This window comes from Vitis vinifera, chromosome 13 (genome assembly GCF_030704535.1).
Source record: "Vitis vinifera cultivar Pinot Noir 40024 chromosome 13, ASM3070453v1".
NCBI lineage: Eukaryota > Viridiplantae > Streptophyta > Magnoliopsida > Vitales > Vitaceae > Vitis > Vitis vinifera.
This window is the reverse complement of record NC_081817.1, coordinates 22,971,963-22,999,106: the sequence shown is the minus strand read 5'-3', so window position 1 is coordinate 22,999,106 and position 27,144 is coordinate 22,971,963. Positions and strand designations below refer to the sequence as shown.

Sequence of the window (27,144 nt, the reverse complement as noted above, 5' to 3'; positions counted from 1 at the left end):
CAAAATTTTCTGCATAAATGCTCATCCCAAATCAGAATGTTACGAAAATTGGAATTTCATTCGGATGCTGGAGAAGCATTTCTGAGAGCTAGTTGGTTGCTGCATTGCTACTGGGTTCATCTCGGTGAAATGCCTTGAACATGGCTTTTTTAAAGGGGTTTTCTTCATATTTTTGTATGATTTTTTTTTTTTGTCAAATATCTCTAAATATAGTATGAATAACTTTAGTTAATTGTGGGATCAGACTTCACTGTTGGCTGAGCCAAGGCCCACTGCCCACATCGTCAACAGAATTTTTTATGCTTGTGCCATTTTTAAAAAAAAAATAAAAAATGAGTTAAATGTAAAAATAAACTTGTCTTCTCAAAAGACGGTTTAATGTAAAAAAAAAAAAGGCCAACTCGTCTTTTGAAAAGACGAGCTCACTATAAAAAGTTTTAAAATAAAATAAAATAATTCATATTTTCAAAAGATGAATTTAATATAAAAAGTAAATTAGTCTTTTTATGTAAAAAGTGAATTTGTTTTATTAAAAGACAAGTTTAGTGTAAGAATAAAAGAAATGATAAAAGCAGTATTTTTATATTTATTTTTAAAATAATTATATTTTAATAATCTTTTTTTTAAGAACATTTGTTTTAAAAAAAAATTCTTTTTTTTTTATTTTATGCTTATAAAGTTGTAATTCCTTCTAGGAGAATTGGATCCAAAGTTTACAATAGTCCCCAAAAGCCACTCCTAGTGTTTCGTAAAGTCTCGAGAATAAGAATGTAAAGATTGTTGTCTTTGTTAATGACCATGTCTACCATAATGAGTGCAAGATGCTAGTGCTCATGTCCACCAAATCACGTTGGAGTTATTTTTTGATAATTAATTTCAAATTAAGTTTTAAAATTTAAAATGATTATTTAGAAACAAAACAACTTTGATTCAATATTTAAACCGAAAATTTTAAAGATCATGTTCTAAACAATATTGTATTTTGTCAAAATCCCAAAATAATAGAATTATGCATTTCAATTTCTTTTATTTCTTTGCAATTTCGGGCTCACTTAATTTTATTTATTTTTACCCATTTATTTAGTGTGATTATTTAGGTATAAAATAAAGAAAAAATATATATAATATTAAAAATAAAAGTTATCGAAACCATGATACTATAAAAATGGTTGCAAATAGATATATAAATATAAATAATGCTTCAATAATTATTTTTAATAGAATGTATGGTTTTAAAATAAAAATATTTTTAATTTTATTATGTTATTAAGGGAGAATATTTAAAAGTTATATCATTTTTAAAACATTTATGATTGTCATTATATTTATCAGAAAACAAATAAAATAAAAGATTATTTAGTTAAAAAAGACATTTGCAGTCTAGAATCAAAGATTACTTCGACTCATCTTTCAATTATATTTGTAATTATTCTGCTTAGTCTCCATTCGTTTAAAAAAATAAAATTATTATTATTCTGAATTTTAATGGTTTGTTGTCACTTTCCAAGGATGCTCAACAGCACGAACAAGATTCCTTTTTGTCTGCTTCAACCTCCAGGGCTACCCAGTGGTTGCTTGCAGACTGGTGATAGAGGGGGAAAGAGACCAGACTCAACTCAACTCCATTCTCACACATGAAGCTACTCTCGCTTCTCTCAGCTATTCTCGTCCTTCTTCTCTCTGTAGTCTCTCTTCATTTTCTCCATTCAAACTGTAATCAACTCTCCCTCTTTCTACAACCCACAATGCCTCTGTTTGGTTTTCGGGAAATTGAAAGAAACACTAGGGCAAATGATTTCAATTGCCTCACTTTCTTCTCTATTTTTAATTGAAGGGTTTTTCTGTTTCTGCTTTATTGTCCTAGAGCTAGACGAAGCGTGGTGCAGTTCTGAAGTTGGGTGTTTTGCAGATTGGTCGAATCTGAGATGGTCGCTGTCGTTGCAATCGTCTCCGGTTGCGGATTTGGTGGTGAGGAATGCCTTGATATACACGAGCGATGCTTCCCTCCCGTTCGCTGATTCCATGGCGGTTAGCAATGGGCGGATTCTACGAGTCGGCAACTACTCCTCTGTTGTTCAGGTTGCTCGACCTTTTTTTGGTCTTTCTTCTTCTTCATGTTTAGTGTTCATAGTTCGTTCTCTTTGTGCCATAAAAGTATAATTAATTAATTATTGAAACCTCTAACATGTTCAGGTGGCATGCATTGTAATTGCTGTATGGTGAATATTTCCAGAAAAGTAACGGCCATAGCGACATAGGTTGATAGCACTTATGACCTTTTGTGAGTAGGGGAGTATTTGAGAAAAACACATTTAAGAGCCCTCGTGTCCAATTTGGTTCGGTTATGGCCATGAAAGTGAATGAAGGCAGTATTAAGATTCCCAAACCCTTCGAATATAGTAGACGTTTGGGGTGAGACACTGTACAGTTGTTTTGAACCCTTGGATTTTGGAAGATAGCCGATTTATGAGGTGTGTGGCTGTCAAAACTTCTTCCCCAATTGCTATTGGTTACTCTAATGTGAAAAAGTAAGGCTTTAGCAACTTCAAAGAGATACTGTTTTCCTCTCTGTCAGTCCTTCGTGTTGGGGTGTATTTACATAAGAAGATTGGTGAATAATACCCTCATTTTGGAGATTAGACATCTATTCATTGTTGAATATTCTTTCCCATTGTTAGATCTAAAACTGTGTTTTGTTGTCAAACTGATTACAAATCATTTTTGTGGAAAATACTTTTGGTTGGTCTTGGAGTTTCTTAAGAGAAGGTATACCCAAGTAACCTAGGACAATCATCAACAAACATTACAAACCACTTAGCACTTGAAATATTAGTGATTCTAGAAGGATCCCTTGCATTTGTATGTAACAAGCTAAAAGATGTCAATTCTCTTTGATTCTTTCAAGGGAAAATATAGGATGTCAATTTGGGTTGGGCTTGGACCAAGGTTCAAACAACCTGAGTCTAACCCGAACCCGATTTAATATTTTTATAATATTTATTATCTTTATTATCCTATATAATGTTATTCATTTTTTTTTTAGATTTTAAATAAAAAATATCAAATTATAATTATATCATATACTTTTTCATTTTTTTTAAAAAGATATGTAAGTTTATTTTTACTTTTTTTATTGTTATTTTGAAATTTTGTGTTATTTATTATTTAAATTTTGGTATAAATATATAGAAAAAAAGTTTTTAAAAAACCACTATGGATAGATTTTGAATCATGCAACCCAATCAACCCGATCAATTTAAGTCTAATTTGATCAACCTGAGTTTAACTTACAAACCCGAGTTTAGAAAAATGAAGTTGGGTTGGGCTTGGGTTGAGTACCTCGGGTTAAAGGTTGGGTTGGGTTGGGTTGATTGTTTCTTAATTTGGGTTGGACTCAAGTTAATCATCAACTTAACCAACCTACTCAAGTTGCAACCTTAACTATACCAAAGCAAAAAGTCTCTTTTCTTTCAAGATTTTGAAAAACAAGACAAAGAATTAAAGTCACCACATCTTTCCGCATAATAGACTCACCTTGTTCTTTAGCATGCCAATCATCTTCTTTGTTACAAGGTCCTAAAAGACACAATAAGAAGGGAAAGGAGTTACGAAATAGTTAAGATCTTTGGTGATCTTGTTAATTAAAAGCAATTAGTTTGGTAACTTTTGAACATGCATAATACATTTTAAGGACATGGATTGATTTAAAAGTATTAACCCTAAACCAACAATTGGAGAAACATTTCCATCATTTGTTTTGATCTTTTTATTTCTTGCATAAGGAGTCTAAGTGGAGAAAAAACTTCTTTTGGTTAATTGGGCTATCATTTACTCAAATTAAAAAAAAAAAAAAAAAAAAAAACCGGGGGCTTGGGCATCATAAATTTGACCCTCCTCAATAACCTCATGGGTAAGTGGATTTGAAGATCCACAACAAAGAGAGAGTCCCTTTGGAAGCAGGTGATAGTAGGAAAGTTTGGGGAAGAAGAGAGAGAGGATGGTGCTCTAGGGGGTGTAAGGGATGGTTTTGGTTGGAAAGCTATTATAAGTGGTTGGAAGGATTTTAAAAGCAAATCTTGCATTATAGTTGGCAACAGGAGAGGGGTTAAATTCAAAGTTCCAAGTATCGGCTAAGTCATATCTACCTCGAACCTTTTTGCACTGAGTCTGATACCTAATACCATCTTTAACCCAAAATAGGCAAAAAAATCGATCAAACTTAGTTGACTCGATTAAGATTCCAAGTTGACTCAATTAAGATTCCAAGTTGACTCGATTGAATCCTCTGAGTTATAAATTTTTTTTGTTAAACCTAAAAATCAATTTTCCCCTTTCAAATCACAATAAAAGAACATCAAACATCAATCAAAATCTAAGAAATCTCTAAGAGAATGGAGATTCTCTTTGATAGAAAAGTTTTTCAAGACCTATGACTCTACCCACAATGAAGAAGAAGAAGAAGAAGAAGAAAGAAGACATCTAGGATGGATTGCAACGCCTTTGTGTCTAAGATCTCGGTGGGGTGATTGTCTAACCGGTGAAAAAAACATCAAAAATTTCCATTAATGGCAATCTCTACATGTTGGTTTCACTTTTCTGTACTTTGTATCCATGGTCTTATTAGTGTGATGTGGGTGTGCTCTACAAGTCACCAACTACCCTTAGTCTCTCTTTGTTCATGTTGCGGTTAGTGGTCAGTCTTTCTCTCTTCATGTTGTGGTTCTTGGTGTTTAGGATTGGGAATTTGAAAAAAATGGGCTAATGTATTATTTTATATAATAAATAATTAATTATTTAAATGCTCATTGCCTTATGAATGGCATATTTGCTTTATATATGCTAATGGTTTAAAATTGGTAAAAGAAAAAGTGAAAAAATTCAATAATTTATTATTATTATCAATAATAACATTATTAAATTCAATAATTTAATTGAAAAATTATCAATGAAATAATTTATCAATTATTTATCAATTGCATTAGTTTTATTAAAACATTATTTTATGTGGTAATAGTACCATATATAGTGTATTATTTTATAAGTTAATTTATTGTTAATATATGGAGTATTATTTTGTAAGTTAATTTATTATTAATAATAAATTAAATATTATTATATTAATATATTTTTTATTTTATTAATTTTTAATCTTATTTAATTCTATTTATTTTTCTAATAATCTGTTTAACCTTTTAACTATTTTATTTTGCATATTATCTAATACCAAGTCAAGATGTCTAGACCGATATGCCTTAGGACCCTCCGAGTCAGTGACCAATACTACAACTTTGAACCATGGTTAAATTTTGGAAGGATAGGTGGTGCGGAGACCTTTCACTAAAGGAGTCATTCTTGGATATGTTATCTTTAGCCATTGTTAAGGACTCCTAAGTAACAAATATGTGGAACTAAGTACAAGAGAGAGGTAAGTGGAGTTCTTACTTCTCTAGGCAATTCAATGATTGGGAGCTTGAAGTTATGGTTGCCTTCCTTCAAAGATTACAACCAATTTGTATCAAAAGGGAAACAAAGGATAAAATGAGTAGGAAGATCTCTAAAGGAGACATTTTCTTTGTTAACTCGTTTTGTTCCTCCCTAGTTTGGATTGGTAGAGAGTCTTTTCATGCAAGCATTCTATGAAATTCTTGGGCTTCCTACAAAGGTGTGTTTTTTTTTTTTCTTGGGAAGTTTATTGGGTAGGATTTTGACAATTGATTAGCTCAAAAGGAGGGGATAAGTTATAGTGAATAGGTGTTCTATGTGGCAAAAGGATGAAGTATCGATTGATCACACCTCCCTTCATCATCCTAAGGCAAAAGCATTTTGTGACAATTATTTTTTTCACTATTTTGAGTGGCTTGGGTGTTGTGTGCTTTAGTGGGAGGATCCCTTCTCAGTTGGCATGAATCCTTCATGGGAAGAATGTGGAAAAAGGAATGGAGGGTAGGCCCTTTTGGACTATTTGGAATGAAAGAAATGGGAGATCTTTCAAAGATAAGAAACAATTAGACTAAGCATTCAAATATGTTTTACGAGCACTTTTTTGAAATGGGTTAGAGTGCAAATTGATAACCATTCCTTAACTATGTTAGACTTTGTTGATTGACTTAGCTCCAAGTGGAGGGTGAAAGTTTTTTCATTTCCTTTCCCTCTTATTTCACCTTTTGGTGCATATTGTATACATCATGTGTATGATGCACCCTCTTTTTAGGCAGAATTAATATATTTTCTCTTTGCCTATCAACAAAAAATATTTGGTTTGGTTTTCATCGGTTTAAAATGCTTATAACCCATAAACTGAACTGGAATTTTTGGTGTCTCTCAAATTAGCCCAATAAAATTTTAAATCTTGAAAAAAAAAACCAACTTAATTCCTTTTGGTTCATTTTGGGTTTTTTGAGTTCATCCCACTTGGTAAAGCTATTGGCTTCTTGGTTAGAGGAACTGGGCTTCAGTATGAAGGAATAGGCTGGATCCAATTCAAAGTCAGTGATTTGGCACGTCCACTGGTCATACCTCCAAGACACTTTACTCCTCATGGGAAACCTATTAAATGACAATTGTAGACTTTTCTCTACTATGAAGTCCTTAATCCCCATCAAAGACAGTCTTTTGGTGGCCTAAGTAATGCTAGAATCATTACCTCAGTAGTCAAATCCAAATCACCGTGCTTGGTCAAATTCTTAACAATTCCCCATATCTCCATAAACCACCATTATCTATATGCCTTGGGTTCCCCAAGGAGCATCCATTAAAGTTTACACATCCAGCAGATTCTGAAATTCATTAAGCTTTGATGGAATCTCTCCTCTGATTTGACAGGCAACTTGAGTTCTAAGCTCTTATATTCTTCCTCCTTTGTCGAATGTATAGTGTTATAGTGGAAAACAAGCTGGATTCCATTGAATTACAATTTTTTAACTTCTGAAATTAGTCCCCTTATAACTTGCATAAAGTCCTTACCTATTCCCTGGATCTCTTTGTCTCTCATCTAGTCCTTTTATGATTGTCTGTCTGTTCTTGGGCAATAGGTGGCTCATATAAAGTATTGACATTACTGTTCTTATTTACATCTGTAGCTTGTACATTTTCTACTCGTTGATTTCCATTATTACTTGTCAAATAAAAATAATCATACTGCCACAAAGTCAAAGCCAGTTTTGAAATTCATGAGTTCAAAATTGTTCCTCTCTTATGCATTATTTATGTGACAGCAGGATTTGCCAGGATATGGGACAAAAGAGTTGAATCTTGAGGGGAAAATTGTTGTTCCTGGATTTATTGATTCCCATGTGCACTTCATTAATGGTGGATTGCAGGTGTGCAAGAATCCCAGCATCTAATTCAATTGTGTTCCCTACTGTTGAAAGCTTTTAGGATTTGGGTTTACAACATATATCATGCTCTTTAACACCTGCCATATATGCAATTTTGCCTGCATTTTTCTTTTTCCCCTAACTATTATTTCCTGACTTAGCTGTAAAAATACATTATTCAGCGAAATGATTCCAGTATCTTCATTAAGCCATGTTCTTATGTAGAGAGCTAATGAGTGGTACAAACTCATTTTTGTTTCATGTCACATATTAAACTCGTTTGCTGTCTATATGTTATCTGTTAAAAATTTAAATGCATATCTGACTTCATTCGTTGAATATAGATATACAAATTCGAATGCACCCTTCCTTTCTATGATTCATTTGCAACATGTGGAGAGTCAGACTGGACTAGTTTGAACATGGAACAAAAGACCAGATGAGAAGAAATATCTTATACTGCTCATGGCCATTCTTATACTTTGATGAAAGAATCTAAATAGAAAATTAGCACATCAGCAGCACTGCTCTCCATTTTCAGCAGATTTCTACTCTGATAAAAAAATTGTACATAACTGACGACTATTTAGAGTGCATTAAGTACACAGGTTGTGCATATTATAGTACAATAACACTTCTGAACATATCTGTTGAGAGAGAGAGAAAGAAGAAAAACCTTAATTCTCATTCACGTGATTAACTACTTACAATTGAGAAGTATATATATATATACAAGCCTAGGAGAACTAACTACCATACATGTAACCTATATTAAAAAAGGAAAGACTGTACACTATATATACATTATATTCAACAATATCCTTATGTAGGATGACATGGGCAGGATTTTTAAGGAAGGGGCATGTCATTCAAGGATTTTTTTTCATTTTAAAGAAATATATTTGGATCAAATTCCTTTTTATAGATTTACTTATGGCTATTCCATTCTGTTCTCACTTTATACACAGTTCCTTTTTCTCTCTGCTATTGGTATCATGCATGGTTCTACCAACACATAACTGGAGGCATGAAGGAATTAACAAGAGAATCAGGGGCAACTGTCAGCAAATCAAATAAGGGGTACCCGCTTTCTTAAGTTAAGGAAGTTCGTGACCTAATAGGAGTGACTGTAGCCAAGCAAGCAGAAGGTTACAGGCAAGCGGGGTAGTGTACTTTTATCAACAAAGAATGGGATTGACTGCTTTGGCATTCGTAAGCTGAGATCCGCTCTTAGGTTAGAGAGTTTGGCATTGAGTCAGCCCTTTCAGGCAAATGATGATATAAGAGAATCCCGCAAGTTTAGTTAGGCCTTATAGGAAAGCTAAGAAGGAAAGATTCATTGGATGATGAATTCCAGTCCAGTCTTAAGTCATGGAATGGGCAGAAGTGTCCTCTTACACTAGCTTTTGACCTAGAATTAACAGATGGATTGGCCTTGTTCAATGCCAATGCCTGGTCAACATGTAGAAAAGACAGTTGAGAAGGCCTTTAAAACTGTGTTCATAGTCTCACTCCTCTGTTCTTGTAAATTCTTGGACAATGGCAATGCTGGTCAGGTCTCTTCCATCTCGCTTCTAAACGCTTTCCTATGATCAACGATAGATGGATCTGCTGCTAGGTCTAGGCCGTAGGCAAGGTTGAAATCCCCTTTTCCTAGATAGACTTGCCTTCTGAGATAGGCGTTCTTATCCTTGTCCTTGAGGGAAAAAAGCAGGATATAGAAGGAGAAAACGGTGCTGCTTCCACTCTTCCCTGCGGGTAAAACACCAGGAAATTTGTACAATACATATATATATACATATTTGGTTTATACTCAATTTCATGCTGCCAATACTAAATTCAGACGAGAACATTAGATGCATAGTATATATAAATGTATGTGTGCACATATTCATAAGTTGACTACCTATGATACCTAGACTCTCCGACTTCACTAGTTTACCTATATCAACATGACATGACATGTGTTTGGGCATGAGATCCTTGTCTGTACTTGTGTCTTTTGATTTTAATTGATTTCTTTTTTTACTTTCAACTTCCTTAGCAAAGTAGCATATAGTTATAATGAAGAACGAGAGAGTTGATGGAAAGTGAACTCTTATATATATATATATATTGATAGGTAAGAAAAGATCTATTAAAAAGAAGTGCCAAAAGAGCGACTCAAGGTATACAATACCTATACACCCACTGCCAAACCAGCCAAAAAAGAACAAATAAACAAGCACCCAGCTAGCCCAAAAAACGACCTTAGATAGAGCCTAACCAATCAATAAAACTAACTATAGTTAGAGGGTGATCAACTATAAACAACTTGGCCTCTGACCAAAGAGAAAAAACAAAAAAGGATTTGAGTCTCTAGATTGACAACACATCATCATTGAAGGCCAATCTATTTCTCGCCTTCCAAACCGTTCAAAATTTGTAAAGAGGAGCTACTTTCCACACCTTCTTGCGCTTTTTGCCCACAAATGAACCATGCCAACTAAGGAGAGTCTCTCTAACTGAAGAAGGCAACACCCATGACACCGCAAACAAATTAAAAAGCAAATCCCATAAGACCCTTGTTTTTAGACTATTATTAAAATATTTAGACTATTTGTTTCATCAAAAGTACTAGAGAAAGAAAAAGAAGACAAACAAAATCTCTAGTTTGGTTTACTATGGAAATAAGGAGAAAAGTCAAATATAATGAAAATTGTTCAAAAATTCATTCATTCTTTGTATAGAAGAGAAATAGATTTGGAGAAGTGTGAAAATTTTTATTAATTTAAATTTATTTTTTTATTTTCCTTGACGTTTTCTTTCCTTCTAATTTTACCTTCTATTTTCTTTCTCTTGTACCTTTCCTCAAATCTTTTTGGGATCCAAATGGAGTCTTGGAGATAAGAAGGAAAAAATAGGGATGAAGGAGAAAAGAGGGGGAATCTTTGTCAAGAATATCTTTGCTTTTGTTTGATTCTTTTTTTCTTTTATTATATTGTGTCTAAGTGTATACCATTAGAGATCTTGTTCAGCTGACTCTCAATATTTTAAAATTTGGACATGTGAAGTATCAAACACCTTCACACGCACCCGCATCTAGACCCATTTATTAGAGCTGATTGCTTTGTACATAACATTTATCATTTTTGTCCACAAACATCTTGATTTTTATTTTTTCAAGCATCCCTGAATTAAGCCATGTATGTTTTGTTTTGGCTTGTAGTTAATTCTTTGCTACCTATTCTAAGTTAAAACACCTCCAGTCTTTGACCACTGCTACACACACTGACTATATATATGGAATGTTCCTATTTTTGATGAGCAGGGATGTACTCTTGATTGAGTACATATCTGAGTGAAATTCATCCTTCTGAATACATAACACAATTTAAGAGGAACTATATTGTCTTTTGGGATCCATTGATTGAGAAAATCTCAAGAAGATTAGATGGGTGACAAAAGACTTATTTATCTTTTGGAGGAAGGGTAACTCTTATCCAATCTTGCCTCACCCTCATGCCCTGTTACTTCCTCTCTTTGTTTAAGATACCTGCTCCTGTGGCTGCAAAAGTTGAGAGGTTGCAAAGGGATATTTTATGGTCAGGGATTAGGGAAGGTAAAAGAGATTATCTAGTTAGTTGGGATGTAGTGTGTAATCCGAAGACAAAAGGGGGATTGGGATTTGGGAAGATTTCTCTAAGGAATCTCGCTCTCTTAGGGAAATGGTTGTGGAGGTACCCTAGAGAGGGTTCAGCTCTATGGCATCAGGTCATCTTAAGCATTTATGGTTCTCACTCTAATGGTTGGGATGCTAACACTTTAGTTAGATGGTCACATAGTTGTCCTTGGAAGGCTATTGCACAAGTCTTTGAGGAGTTTTCCATGTTTACTAGGTTTGTGGTAGGAAATGGGGAAAGAATTCGATTCTGGGAAAATTTGTGGTGGGGGGACCAATCTTTGGGATCCCAATATCCAAGACTATTTAGAGTAGTCTTGGATAAAAATATTCTTATTTCTTCACTTCTCGGTTCTACTCGTCCTTTATCTTGGAATTTTAATTTTTGCCATATCCTTTCAGATTCTGAGATAGAAGATTTAGAAGGCCTCTAAAAACAAAGAGAAACCCCAACATTCTTCAAACTTTTGAAGCACAAACCGCAATCTAGTTGGGTTGTAAAACACTTAGAGGAACTCCTCTAAAAGCTACAGTACAAGAAGTCCATAGAGAAGAATAGAACCGAATCAAATCCCATAACATCTCTTTTGTTCTCCCCTTATCCTCAAAAATCCTATTGTTTCTCTTTTGTTCAGTTTGTGTAGGAAGGACCTCTCATCCTTCCCTTGGTTTCTTCTCTTTCTTTTGTATCTTTTCTTTCTCCTGTATCTTTTCTTCTATTAATATATTTTTCTTTGTTTCTGATAAAAAAAAAAAAAAAAAGATTTAGAAGGCCTCATGCGGTCACTTGATGGTTTGCATCTATCACCTTCGGTTTCAGATGCCAGATCCTGACCTTTATCTTCTTCAGGGTTTTTTTCAGTCAAATCTTTCTTTCTAGCCTTATCCCAATTTTCTGGTTCTCCTCCGGTTTTTCCTTCTAAGTTCGTGTGGAATTCTCAAGTCCTTTTCAAAGTGAAGTCCTTTGTCTGGTTAGTGGCACACAAGAAGGTAAATACTAATGACATGCTACAATTGAGAAGACCCTACAAAGCTCTTAGTCCTGATATTTGTATTCTGTGCATGATGCATGGGGAATCGGTAGATCATCTTTTCCTACATTGCTCTTTGACGATGGGGTTGTGGCACATATTATTTTAGTTAGCCAAGATGGATTGGGTTCCCCCGAGGAGCATCTTTGACATGATGTCCATCAAATTTAATGGTTTTGGTTCATCTAAGTGAGGGATAGTTTTGTGGCAAGCTGCGAGCATCGCCTTAATTTGGGTTGTGTGGCGGGAAAGAAACGCAAGGATTTTTTAGGATAAAGTAAGGAATTCAAAGTATCTTTGGGATTCTATTTTTTTCCTTACTTCTCTTTGGGCTTTCTGCTCCAAGGTTTTTAAGGGGACTCCCCTTAATGTGGTACAACTTGACTGGTTAGCGGTGTGTAATTCCCAAGGATTAGTCTAATCTAGAGTGCTAGCTTGTTTTTCTGTGTACTTTCTTGTTTTTGTTTTCTTGTAGTTTAGTTTTCTTTGGTGGGAGGATTTCTCATCCTTCTCTTGTACTTCTTTTATCGTTCAATTTATCTCTTTGTTGTTTCCTATCAAAGAAAAAAAAAATAAATGAATAAATATTGTCTTTGAACATATAGGGATGGCCCACTGATTAAAAATCCAAGTTTCCAAATAGTGGCTGTATTTTCCATGTAACTCTAAGTCATTTGGACCATCTGCTTAACGATGCTGCTAATCTTTACCAAAATTTTGTTTCTTTCTACAATTCCTATCAATGGTGTTTGTTTATTCTCTTTTGTTCCTTTAATTGTACAGATGGCACAGGTGGAACTACGAGGTATAAATAACAGAGATGAGTTTGTAAGAAGGGTTCAAGAAGCAGTAAAAAGTAAGTTTCCTGTTCATGCCCTTTTTTGTATATCTTACAGTTTTCTGTACCATCCACAGACTCAAGGGGGCATGAGATCTCCAACGAAGTCAAAGGGAGATAGCTCCTCTCTTTCCCAGCCTATTGGCTTCAGATTTGCCAAACCAGGATTCTGAGAAAGCAAACAACAAACCAGAAGTCCATGACCTAGTGATCATACCTCCATGACCCTGTTCACACCTGTATCACCCAAGAAAGAGCTGTCTATGATCTCCCTCCACTGTAATATTAGAAAGAAAGCAATCTTCCCTACAATTCATTTTCCTTCTTTTTAATAGTCCCCATTTGGAGTAATCAACTCTGTTCTTTCTCCCCCAAATATGTGTGCATGCAATTGCAACCCCTTTTTGAAACATATTATTTGCTGTCAAAATAACTCATATAAATACCATCAAGTTCTATCTAAGGAATAAAATAAATTGAAACTTGTTACTGTTTATGGACATAGGACCTTAAGAAGTGAACCTCTTACATTTTAGGGTAGTCCCCTTTTTTCCTTGGGTTATCAAAACGGGTTAATTTCATTTCAAACTTTAATTGAAAACCCAGGGAATAATATTCTTGGTAGGTTAATTTTACCAAGCCTTATAATCATTCATAGGGAAAATAATAGAAAAAGTCCTCTATATATACAACTCTAAAACCTACAAAAATAAGGAAAGTACAAAGAAATAGGAAACTGCCGAACAAGTCCTATCCAAATAGTTGATTGTGGTTTTAATTACAAAAATAAACTCCTAACTAATTCCTAAAAAGGTTGATCCTATCTCCATTAGAGATTCGGATTCTTCAACACTCCCCCTCAAGTTGGTGCATGGATCTCAATCATGCCCAACTTGCTGATCAAGCCTTCAAAGTTCACTCGAGGAAGTCCCTTTATGAGAAAATCTGCCAATTGTCTGCTGGATTTTATGTATGGCATTCAGGTTAATCCTTCTTTCAACTTCTCTTTGATAAAATGTTGATCAACTTCAATGTGCTTTGTTCGACCATGATGAGTTGGATTGTGGGCAATGTTAGTTGTTGATTTGTTGTCATAATATAACAACATGGTATTCTCACTTTGTAGTTTCAATTTATTCATCAACCTTTGCAACCACATGAGCTAACATATCCTTGGTGCTAAAGATCTAAACTCTGCCTCGACTCTACTTCTTGCGACAACAAATTGCTTATTCTAAATGTGCAATAGCCCAGTGTTGATCTTCTATCACTAACAGAACCTACCGAATTTGCATTTGCGAAGGCTTCAATCTTCCTTGACTCATTTCTTCCAAAGAATAATCCCTTCCCAGGTATACCCTTGACATGTTTGAGAATTTAATGGATGGCTTCTAGATGTTCTTCATATGGTTTATGCATGAATTGGTTCATGACACTAATTGCATAAGCGATGTTAGGTCTAGTGTGTAACAGATAGATTAGACATTTGATTAGACTTTGGTATATTCCCTTGTAAACAGGAACTGCTCCTTTCACATACCCAATCTTATGATTTGCTTCAATTAGAGTATCTATTAGTTTACTTCCAAGGAAATAAATTTCTTTGAGCAAGTCAAGGGTATACTTCCTCTGGGATACAAAGATATCCTTCCTTTTTTTTTTTTTTTTGATAGGAAATGACAAAGGAATATATTGATAAAAAGGAAGTACAAGAGAAGGATGAGGAATCCTCCCACCAGAGAAAAACAAGACTACAAGTAATCAAATATAAGAAAATACAAATAAAAAACAAGCGAACACTCTAGTTAGACCAACCCATTGGGATTACACACCGCTAACTAATCAAGATACCCTTCTTGATACCCTTCTTTGATCTTGCAACTTCCATTTCTAGGAAGTTCTTCATGGGGCCGAGATCCTTGATTTCAAATTCTTTTGGTGGAAAGTGTAGAATTTGAAGAATTGGAAGATTAAAGAATAAATTTCTTCCTTGATTTTTAATCTATACAGAAACCCACATTTATATACAAATATTCCTAGCATAAAAAATAAGAACTTTCCTACCCTAATTACATTAGATCCCCTTGATTATGGGATTGCCCTAATTCTCTTCCTTAATTACAAAAATATATGGCTATGGATTTCCTGCTTCCATCTATCTATACTCCCCCTTAAGTTGGTGAATAGATGTTTTCTATTCCTATCTTGAAAACATTTGCTTAAAATGTTGTATTGCTTAAATCTTTGGTGAGTATATCTGCAAGTTAGCTGTTGGTGGATACATAAAGAATATAGATCAATCCATTATCTAGTTTCTCCTTAATAAAATGTCTATCTATCTCTATGTGTTTCATTCGATCATGTTGCATTGGATTATGTGCAATACTGATTGCAGATTTGTTGTTGCAGTGAAGTCTCATTAGGCCTTCCCATTTAATCTTCAAATCCTACAAAACGATCTTCAATCATAGTAGTTTACACATTCCTTGAGCCATCGTGCTAAATTAGGCTTTTACACTAGACCTCTCCACCAAACTCTATTTTTTTACTTCTCCATGTCATCGGATTCCCACCAAGAAAAGTGCAATACTTGGTGGTTGATCTCCTATCAACCATAGATCTAGCATAATTTGCATGTATATGCTTCAAGTACTAGTCCCAAGCTTCGTTTAAATAGAATACCATTTCCTAAAGACCCTTTAAGGTACTATAGCACTTGGTTAGCAATTTAGCAACTTGTAGATGAACCTCTTTTGGACTCTGCATGAACTAATTTATCACACTCACAATATATGCTATATGCAATCTTGTGTGAGAAAGATAAATAAGTCTTCTTGTCAAACATTGATACATCTTTCTATATACCGCAACATCTTCCTTAGCTTCTCCAAACTTATGATTAGGATCTATTGGTGTGCTTGTTGGTTTACACGCCAACTTCCCTATTTCCTTGAGAAAGCCTATTACATATTTCTGCTAAGAAATCAAGATTCCCTATTTAGAATGTGTAACCTCGATTCTTAGGAAGTATTTCAACATTCATAACTCTTTAATATCAAATTCCTTGGTCAAGCATTGCCTCAAAGTCTGTCTTTCTTTTTCATCATTTCCCGTCATGATAATGTTGTCTACATGTACCAAAAAAGCTGTAACTCCTCCTGAATCCAAATGATTGATGAACAACAAATGATCTCCCTAACTTTGTTGGTATCCCATGTTTTTCATTTTTTTATTTATTTATCAGAAACCAAAGATGTATTAATTTAAAGATAATAAAACATAAGAAGGACGAGAAATCCTCTCCATACAATACAAACTTGATAAAAAAACTTAAGAAAACCTTCGCTTTACAAGGAAATTTGTACAAAAAGAATAAAAAAACTATACAAAAATACAACTCGAAACAAAGGAGTATATACCAAGAGCCAACTAAACCGAATGACACTCAAAGGAAAAGGTTTGAAAACATTAGTACAATAGGCCTAAAAAGAAGCAAAGAAATGAATCAAGTCGCACATCATCTCAAGTGTCTTACAAGAATCCTAAAAAATTCTAGCATTTCTCTTCACACAATCTACATCAAAAGTGAGATAGGTGATCTTCCAAACAATGTTGTCTCAAGCAAAGTTCCCAAAACACATAAAGGAAACAACCATCATATGACAAATACTCTTGGCTATGAGAATAGCTTGTGCCATAACCCAAAGTAATTAGAGTAGGAAAAATGATCAATTGTTTCTCCACTCCTGCTATATAGCATGCACTAATCATGACTAAGGGTTTTGAAAGGCCTTCTCAATTGTAGCATGTCATTGGTATTTACCTTCATAAGTGCTACTAACCAAGTGAAGGCCATGACTTTAGAGGGGACTCTTGATTTCCACAAAAACTTAGTTGGATAGAAAGGAACTGAATCCGATAAATTGGTTAAGGCTAAGAAGAAAGATTTTACTGAGAATACTCCTGAAGAAGAAGGTACCCAAGCTCTCGCATCTGTAACAAGTGGAGACATGTACATTGAAAAGAGAAGTCATTAATCTTTCAAGATCCTCAAACTCTAAATAAGTTAAATTACGATGGGAAAAAAGATTCCAAGGAGGGCTATCACTACCCAAAATAGTTGAAACAGAGAGGTTTTTAGTTGTGACCACTATGAAAAGTCTTGGGAGTTACGAACACAAAGGTTGATCCTCCCACCCTAGATCTTCCCAAAAACAAATTTTTGTCCCATCACCCACCACAAAGCGAGTGTGTGTAGAAAAAACGGAGAAAATAAGCATAGTGGCTTTCCAAGAACAATGATGTGACCATCTAATTAAATTATTGACATCTCATCCATTAGGATGTGTCCCCTAGTAAAACTTGATTTCTCAAAGTAAGTTTCCCAAACCCTAAACCATCCAACTCTGTAGGCCTACAGACTAGATCCCAACTGACTCACACTTAGGGACTTAGGAAAATAACCTTTTTGTGTAATAGAATAAGAGGGTAGATAAGTAGAATTCAATAGTTGCGTCAAATTCTCCAATTGTTCCTTAGTGAGGGAAACTAGATTGCAGTAAAAGCCTGAAAAGAACTCCCCTGCTTGGGACAATTGTTCTTCATGTGGGGTGGTCTTCCATGTGACTAATAGCAGGTCTCACAAGTATGACCTGCTCGGTTGCAATGGTCACACCAGGGCCTTCCATTGATCCTTTTGATATTTGGATCATTGGCAGAAGTGGAAGACTTACTATTTTTTGCAACTAAGGCAGTGTTGACTGTAGAGGCCTCGGATTTTGTTGGGGCCAATGAAATTTCCTTGCCTTTTATCATGTTTCTGTGGTTTTCTTCTCTTCAAACTTCTGAGAAAACTTCATGGGTTGATGGTAGAAGTTCACAACCAAGAATTTTGCTCCGAACCTTATCTAATTTATTATTTAGCCCCACCAGGAATGCAAAGACTCAATCATCTTTTTGAATGTTGCACTGTCTTGTGCACAATGCCATTCATAGTCATAGAACATATCAAGTTCTTACCAAAGAGTTTTGAGTGTTATGTAGTAATGAATTACACTCATATTACCTTGATTGGTATTTCTGATCTGTGTGGCTATCTCATAGACCTAAGCCAAGTTACCAAGGTCGGAGTAGGTCTCCTTAGTAGCCTCCTAGATCTCTCTAGCAGTGGGCACAAACATGTATGTCTTACTAATCTTGGGTTCCATGGAGTTGATCAACCATGACATAGTCATGGCATTCTCTACTTCCCACGTCTCAATGAGAACCGCTCCTTCTTGTGGTCTTGGTATTGCTCCAGTCAAGTACCCAATTTTTCCATGCCCATGAATGAAGAGTTTGACAAATTGAGACCATTGAAGATAAGTTTCTGTGTTGAGTTTGTGAGAGGTAATTGGCTGAGAAGAGTGACCATGACCACTAATCATGAAATTCTGATGAGAGGTAGGTTTTCCTTCCACCTCATTGAAGTTGTTGTCACTGTTAGAAGCACTTGTCATGGCTGTTTTGACCATTATTCCAGGTGATCAGAGGTCGGCTTTGATGCTATGAAGAAACTAGCAGGTTAATTTTAGCTAGCTGCATATTCATTCATAGGGAAAAGAAGAGAAAAAGTCCTCTATATATACAACTCTGGGACACCTACAAAAGTAAGTAAAGTAGAAAGAACTAGGAAACTACCTACCAAATCCTATCCAAATAATTGATTGTGGTTTTAATTACAAAAATAAACTCCTAACTAATTCCTAAAAAGGTTGATCCTATCTCCATTATAGATTCGTACTCTTCAATGGTTCTTAAGCTGAACAAAATAATAAAGACGTTGTATTCTTCGATAGTTCTTAAGCTGAACAAAATAAAGACTGAATATTTAAGGCCCAAATGTAGCATTTTTGAAGTAAAGTTTGAGATGTAGCTTTATAATATTGTCAATTCCTTAATAACTTTGTCTGTCGCTATGATACTGATTTTTGTTTGCAAGGGTTTTAAAATATTTACAAAGATTATGAAGTTGAGAATTCTAAACTGCCAATATTAAGGATAAAGCAAAGGTTGTTAATCTTAGGGAAAAACCAGTGGAACTCAATTGGATGTTAAATATAAGACCTGTATGCTGCCAAAATGAGCTACTCATTTTTGAGACATGAAAACTCTTAATTCCTGCCAAACTACATAACCACAATCATTCAAAGAAAGAATCGGATTGTTATGACTTATATTCTGAAACCAGTATTCAATTATTTGAACAGATTTTGACATGAATTATTTTTTTCAACAAATTGTGTATGGGAATGTTCAGTTTATAGTACATTAGTAACTCATGCTGTTTGCTACCAAAGACAAAAAGTCATATGGCTCAAACAGAGTGGTTTGGCATTAATATCCCATGTTCATATGTTTTATTGAATTTAATATTCATTTTTTGATGCAATTATCAATGCAAACAATTTTCTAGATAAGAAACAAGGTTCCTGGGTGTTGGGTGGTGGATGGAACAATGATCTTTGGGGAGGAGAACTGCCGGTAGCCTCTTGGATTGATGATATTACACCATACAATCCTGTAAGAAGCCTGGCCCTGTCTTTCATTAACTTTAGCTGCTTGACATTGGCATTTCACATTATGTCCTGATACACAGGTTTGGTTGTCAAGGACGGATGGTCATATGGGCTTGGCTAATTCAATGGCTCTAAAGTTAGCTGGAATAACAAAATACACAGAGGATCCAATTGGTGGGACCATCATGAAAACCACCAGTGGAGGTAAATTTTAATATTATATTTGTGTCTCAAGATGCTCATGAACATCCTTGGTTCCTAGTTTTTGGGTCCTACACTTTTGAGATCTATCTCCTAAGGCCAGATGATGTGGTCAAGATTTTGTTATGGCTTTTGTGGGGTAGTTATGCATCTGATTATCATTTTCAAGAGTCAGGTTCACTGTCTAGTCTCAGGCATGGAAGCATGGAAGCATGGAGGCTTTGCTTGCTTACATGCAAATCTTCATCTTAAAAGGAAAGAAAATTAGGCTACAGCTTTCAAACAATAAGGCCTGAAAAATATGCATTCCATTAGTTACTATACCATATTACGCAGCAGCATCTATGGTTTTCTGTTCATAGAATCTGATGAATCAGAGTTTGGATTTCAGGATTAACCTCATTTTCAGACTCAGATGTAATATCCCCTTTTAGTGGGATGATGAATTAAACACAAGAAGAGAGTATTTATTGTGGCTGACTTTTATTTATTTTCTGCCTGTAGTGATTAGAATACTGTAATCCTTAAATGGCATGTTTAGTAAATTTCTTTTTCTGCCTGTGTGCTCTAGAACTATCACCCACTGACACTCTTTTTATTTAGCTTTAAGTCCCTTTTGACTTTTTAGCTTTCCCAAATTCTCACCTTCACTAACATATGAGCTTAAACCGTTAATTAAGTGCATTTAACCTGGATCAAGCTTTAACTTATAATTAAACATGACTAGTGTTAAATTAACCACTAAATCAAACTGATTAACCTTCAGTGCCAAATTTATATTTTGAATACTACTGGGTATTACAAGGCACCCTTTTAGCTAAGCAATTATTAAGTCTCAGATTAGTTGAAATCACTTCCATAAATAAGAGCATCCTAATCTTCTTGATATATCAATAATCCATGCATCTGCTGGTCGTACCTCCAAGCCCTCTTGTACTATAGGATGCCTAAGATAACAGAGCCTCCACTCAGCTGCTTCTAGCTGGATTAGAATCTGCTTCTGTATAAAGAGCTTTCCAAAGGATTCTTCACCTTTTTTATTTTTCTCTAGCTGTTTGATTGTCCTACCATCAATTAAGTGTGCTTCTTCCATTCCATTGCTAATCTTACATGTCTCGTAATGATTTGATAATATAGTAAGTTCTTAGTTATGAAACTGATCATAGTGTTTTTATGTGTTGAAATAAGTTAAAATATTGTTCATCCCATTATTGACATCATTGCCATTTACAGAACCCAACGGATTGCTTATTGATTCTGCAATGAAGCTTCTTCTTCCCTGGATTCCAGAGGTCTCAGTTGATGAAAGGAGGGAAGCTTTGGTTAGAGCCAGTAATCTTGCTCTGATGAGAGGTGTTACAACAGTTGTTGATTTTGGGAGATATGTTCCTGGTACATCAGTACAGCTGTCTTGGGATGATTTTTCAGGTCTGTTATAAACTTTTGGTTGTGGTTGTGGTGGTGGTAGGGGATTGGGGTGGGTAGTGGGGCGGTGTTTGTTGGGGTATGGAGTGGCTGGCATTTGGATCCCATGCAATGAAATCATTCCTCTGTGTGTTTTACATCGCATCTGAACATGCATTTTGGTCATGTAAAATTGACATCATCATCATAAATTCATAATCACCAAATTGATTTATCTTCAGATTGAGATGAGGTGAAATCCTTGAGTGCTCTTATTTTAGGGTAGTGTGTATGAAACAAAATAGTCAATCTCCATCAAGCACAACCTGGCAGCACATTTCTGCCTTTTGAATAGCCATTCACTCATTCTTACTTTTGTTGATATTTGCAGATGTGTACCATTGGACTGATACTTCAGGGAAAATGATGATCAGAGTCTGCTTATTTTTTCCAATGGAAACGTGGTCGCACCTACTTGTATGCTCTTGCTTGATAGTTGCTTTAAAACTTTTGCCATTTTTAACATTTTGGATTTAATTGCACCATCTTATTGTGTATGTACTTGCCCTTTGTGTTAATTAGCTAGTTATTACATTTTGTTGCTCTCTTGCTTGATAGTTGCTTTAAAACTTTTGCCATTTTTAACATTTTGGATTTAATTGCACCATCTTATTGTGTATGTACTTGCCCTTTGTGTTAATTAGCTAGTTATTACATTTTGTTGCTCTGGACAACAAATTCAGTTACCAATGTTTCAGAAACTAAGCCAGATGTCATGCCAATAGGGAACATCTATTGGTCAGCTTCAAACATCCCCCACACCTCAGTACTGATTATCCTTGGAGCAGTTGATTTCTATTATAGGCAGATGAAGTCCATCTTAGAATGAATACCTATATCTGAGTGCATCACCACTTATTGACATACATATTTGTCAATGAGATATGCTATTAACATAACCTTTTAATGATGCGCACATGTTACCAGAAGTCAACCATTCTTGGAAGGAAACTAGAATCCAGCCCTGAATACAACCCCAGCTAAATGTAATCAGCTAGAGAAGCTGGAACCCTTAATTGGAGCAAGTAAGGTGCAAAACAATTCAAAGGAATCAGTTAAAGGAATGCCTGCAATCTCTTTCGTTACTGAGGCCTAGGGGAAGAGAAGATCCTATCTGGCAACTCAAACAAAGGTGTTTGACCATCCTTGACCAAATAACTCAAGTGTGGTTAGCAGCACAAAGTGGCAAAGGACAACACTCTGAGCTTTTTAATTGTTATTTCTATTGTTTAATTTGACAAGCTTCTTTTCTAGGTGTTTGCTGTAATTGTTTTTCACAATTGATATGTTTGTGTGGATTTCTCTCATTTTGCCTTCATATCATTTCCTAAACTTTCATAAGTAATATTATAGTTCTTTCCTGTGCTGCCTCTGAGATCCTTTTTCTTGCCTAGGACCTTATCAGCAAGACAGGTCGTGTCGTAAGCCAATGGATTTATTTGGGCGGTGTTAAGGGTTTTGCTGATGGGTCTTTGGGATCTAATAGTGCACTCTTCTATGAGGTGAGAACCATGGTTTGGGAGTACCCCCCCAAATCTCATTAATAAGTTGAAAGCATATCATAACCATGTCTGCATTTGTTTTCTCCTGGCCCTTTCATCCCTTCTTTCCATTTTATATTACAGATATAGACCAAGTTTTCTGCTGTAATATGTGAAATGCAAACATGAGTGTTATGTCTCTTCATACAGAATGTTGGATGTGTAGGTTCAAAATTTTGCGGTTTGAAAATGTGAAGTTTTGTTAGTGTTCTTTTTCTTGTCCTTGTAAGTTGAGTTACAAAATACATTTTCTTGGGGATTTGTGCTGTGAAAATGTAAAATTTTTTAGGTTATCTTGACCTGGTATTTGATAGTTACAGGCATAGTTGGGGAGACATTATTTATCAAGCTGATTCAGCTCAAGCTTGCTCTAGTTTGTATACACTTTGGCTCAGTTAAAGTTGGCTAAGGGCATTTTTGGTGCAGCTGTACCTTTTAGTTAAAATGCTTCTCCAAAAAGTTCTGTTTGAAAAACAGTTTTTTAAAAAAAATAAATAAGGTTAATTTTAAAACTTCTTCTTGAAAGGTCTTCTGCAAAATCATCCCACCTCCAGGGTCAACAGAGAGAGCTTTTAAGCCCTAAACCTGCTTTAGTTGTGACCAAACATCCTAGGAAGCTCTTTAAAAGTAAGATAAAGTATCTGGCATCATGGGGCCTATGAATAAAATGGGGCCCTAAACTGCATTACAATATTCAATTCTTAAATGTAACACTACTTCATATATGAATGAAGAGAGTATGTAGCAATTCAAATCAATGAGTTTATGCACATGAAAATGACATGATAGGCTAAGTTATCCAAACTGAGCTTTCCCTAGCTCAGCTTAAGCTTGGTGACCTTAATGAATTTGTATTGAGGAGCTTAAGATTGTTCTGAAGCTTGGGTTGTTGCAAGTATAGCCAGCTCGGCACATCACAGCCCCTACTATTTGTGCTATGCACCAGTCTGTGATCTGGAATTTGTTGATATTCTTATCTAGACAGTAACATAGATAATCTAACACTTCATAGATTTGTGATTCTGTAGCCTTATGTTGATGATCCTCACAACTATGGCCTACTAGTGACAGAACTTGAGAGTCTATTCAACATGACTATGGCATCGGATAAATCTGGTCTTCAGGTGTTTCCTTGTCACATTACAACCCTCCTTATATCTATTAAAATATGATTGTATTATATCAAGTAGACATCTTTGCTTCTGATTTATTTCAGGTTGCTATTCATGCTATAGGTGATAAAGCAAATGACTTGATCCTGGATGTGTATGAATCAGTAGGTTCTACGAATGGAATGAGGGATCGACGATTCAGGGTAAATTTAGTTTTTAAAACATGGAAAAGATTCAAAATTAAGTATCATATTTATTAGTGTCTATGGAAACATAAACATTTTCTTATCCTAATAAAAAAACCTTGTTTCATGATTGCAACAAACACTATCAGATTGAACATGCCCAGCATTTGGTACCAGGGTCCACAGCTCGATTTGGTGAACAAGGGATTGTTGCTTCAGTGCAGGTTCTCTATTATGATTATCTTTGATGCATTTTACCATTAACATTTGACTATTTATGAGGCTGCTTGGGATTTGGTCAGTTGGAAATTAGGCCAGGGCCAGGCTTGCTTCCAAACCGTATAGTATAAATCGGTGAATGCTACTGGCTACTCTTGTTAGGCCCCACCTTTTCTTTTTGTTTCTTTTTCTTCTCTAATTTCCTACTTTTACTTGCTATTAAGTCCAGTTATGGTTCGAAGTTGTTTTGAAATACAACTCCATGCAAATTTGAATCTTTTTGCTATTTCAGAGAGTAATGTTTCAAAACCCCTATGGGCTTTGGTGTAGCATACCTTGTTTTCCACCTTTGACATCCAATATTTTATTATTATACTGTTGCTTTTCATTTTTTTTTTAATTTTAAATCTGGATGAAATTTTCCAGGATGGGTGGATTGTCTTTCATCTGATTCTGCTTTCTTTTTGTCTTGTGATTTCCCAAAATTTAAGCTGGTTTCATTATTATGGTTGAACTAGACTACTACTATCTTCATTATTAATACCTTGAGGGCCTTTCTTTTTGTTTATCACTTGGGATGAATATATTTTTGTTCTCACAAGTCACAACATAATTGAATGCTGATTCTCAACAGCCAGACCACCTACTGGATGATGCTGATTCTGCGATAAAGAAACTAGGGGTGGAAAGGGCACAAAAAGAATCTTATCTATTTCGGTCGCTCTTGGCTAGCAATGCACAATTAGCGTTTGGTTCTGATTGGCCTGTATGATTTTTTACACATTTTTTATTCATACATAGTATGGCAATTTTAAATAAAATATGTTCTATGGTGATCATAACCATGCCCTTTAATTTGCATATTTTTAGATCAGAGCTTTTTTTTTTTTTCCCTTTTCTTTTTCAGGTTGCAGATATTAATCCTTTAGGTAGCATCAAGGCAGCAATGAAAAGAATACCTCCTGGTTGGGAAAGTGCTTGGATTTCATCAGAGTGCCTTACACTGCATGATGCTCTAAATGCGTAAGAAACACGAAATTGTTCATCTTTTTCATATTATGTGATTTTACTTCATCCCTTATAATTTTGTTTTTTCAGTCATATAAATATAAATATATACGGACACATATACTCATGCTTGGATACAATGATTTAAAAATGGAACCTGTTGCGTCTAGATATCTAACACCTAGCATCTTTTCATGTTTCCTGGAACAAGAATAACTCCTACACATGGTTCATGACATGTTTCTTAGCACAAATCCCAGTGCATGCTGAGCCTTATTCACAAAATGTAAATGCTAAAAAAACATCAAGATTTGTTTGACTTAGAGACTCCTTATATAATTTTTTTTTCTTCAACAAATTTGCCATCTTATTCCTTTTTCTTTTAGGAAACCCTTTTTTTGTCCGCTTTAGGGCCACCTACCCCATTACCACTTGAGTCAGGCCTCAAGGGCTTGCCATCTAAAATAACATAGTAAAATTTGATGGTCCAAAATTATTCGATGACCATCCCAATTTCTTACACTGTAACCAAGGTCAGACCCATTTTACGTCAGGTCCTCATCAGTGACAAATTCAAGCTTAAATAATTATTCAACATCTTGATTATTAGTATCAAGAGTTAGGCAAGAGTATAGCAAAAGAAATATCTTGGCTCATTGGGTCTGGCTCGGCCACTGAGGTGGCAGGGACTTGGATGGGGAATAGGAGATTACTGGTTCAGTTCCACAGACCAACAAAAAAAAGTACGAACTATAAGAAAAGTAATAGAAGAAATGTCATGTATTAACTTATAGAAGACGAGACAATGAATTTGAGCATGGAAAGGCAATGATTCTAATTGTCATGGTAGAATAAAGTGGCTGGGTGGTGCTACCTAACCTATTGATGAAACACATGTTTTGTCCAGCTAAAGTAGGAATGAGTCATTATTAAATCGATAATTTTGATGGCTCAGCTATGTTGAGTGCAATCTTTTTGGTATTCTTTCTTGTTCATCCTTCTTGAAGCTCATGGCTCGGATACGTGTGATCTTTAGGTGTTGAATCCATAACCTGTTAAACTGCAAAGGTTTGGGACTCTGAGACGTGCACAAAATGTATTGCTGTCTAACTTTTCTCTCTTCTACCCTTGGGCAATGTTTGGTTCTTGAGAATTTTGGGAGAGAATGTAAGGAAAAGAAAAATAGAAAAAAGGAAAATAAAAAATAAATTTAAAGTTAGATAAATTATTTTTATATGTTATTTCAAATTTATTTCATTTATTTTAAGTTTTCTAAATAAAGATTAAATAATTTGAAAATGCATAAGTTTTTTTATTAATTTTAATGATATTTAATTCTCTTTCATATTTTTTGCAATAGAATCAAACACGGGAAAATCATTTTCCTTTACTACTTTGTTGGAATCAAACACTGGGGCAACCAAAATAATTTTTTTATCTATGTTGCATGGCACAGGCACAGGCACATGATGTGCCACATGATTTGAATTCGAGACACCAGGAATCCCCCAACAGGGGAGTTTGACTAAACACAGGACTCAAAGCGGTTTTTGCAATTATACATTGCACAACGCTTGTTTCCTCACACCATCTTTTTCTGGTGTCATCTTTGTTTGCTCTCATCATACTGATCTAGACCTTCTTGTGGCAGGTACACAATCTCAGCGGCCCGTGCATCCTTCTTGGACAATGATCTGGGATCTCTATCTCCTGGAAAAATGGCTGATTTTGTTGTACTCTCCACTGACTCATGGGATGACTTCGCAGCAGAAGGATCCGCATCTGTTGAGGCAACCTTTGTTGGTGGTCTACAAGCCTACCCCTGAAAGCCCATTACTGCTGAGAATTGAAAAAAGATCCTCCATTTTCTAATCATACCAAATACAACCCCAAGTATTTGTATATGATACTTCTCCTGTAGGTGGCACTGCTGGTTGAACTACCCGAAGATAAGTTTATTTATTTCTCAGGTACATATTTAATTAATCATTAATCGGCTTCAATTACTATA

At 35.1% G+C, this 27,144-nt stretch overlaps 1 protein-coding gene across 4 annotated transcripts; it reads left to right on the top strand.

The window, feature by feature from the left end:
- Nucleotides 1-1,507: 1,507 nt before the first annotated feature.
- Nucleotides 1,508-27,144, top strand: LOC100244583 (protein LONG AFTER FAR-RED 3). Of its 4 annotated transcripts, none has more exons than XM_010647299.3 (15): nt 1,508-1,713; nt 1,910-2,079; nt 7,215-7,319; nt 12,792-12,864; nt 19,301-19,407; nt 19,484-19,607; nt 20,838-21,032; nt 21,400-21,485; nt 22,463-22,570; nt 23,638-23,733; nt 23,826-23,924; nt 24,056-24,130; nt 24,760-24,891; nt 25,033-25,148; nt 26,785-27,144. In XM_010647299.3, exons 1-15 carry the CDS (start codon nt 1,635-1,637, stop codon nt 26,957-26,959), a joined length of 1,740 nt encoding a protein of 579 aa, XP_010645601.1. In that variant the 5' UTR covers nt 1,508-1,634; the 3' UTR covers nt 26,960-27,144. The 4 variants fall into 4 exon arrangements, with proteins under 4 accessions (XP_010645601.1, XP_059598131.1, XP_010645602.1 ...); XM_010647300.3 differs by having other exon boundaries at nt 1,509-1,713; nt 7,218-7,319; XM_010647301.3 differs by having other exon boundaries at nt 1,509-1,713; nt 1,865-2,079.

Excerpts from the sequence above, each read along its gene's own strand:
- LOC100244583 (XM_010647299.3), top strand. The coding sequence starts at position 1,635 with ATGAAGCTACTCTCGCTTCTCTCAGCTATTCTCGTCCTTCTTCTCTCT. Across the intron at positions 12,865-19,300 it reads GGTTCAAGAAGCAGTAAAAA|ATAAGAAACAAGGTTCCTGG; the intron begins GTAAGTTTCCTG and ends ACAATTTTCTAG. Across the intron at positions 19,608-20,837 it reads CATGAAAACCACCAGTGGAG|AACCCAACGGATTGCTTATT; the intron begins GTAAATTTTAAT and ends TGCCATTTACAG.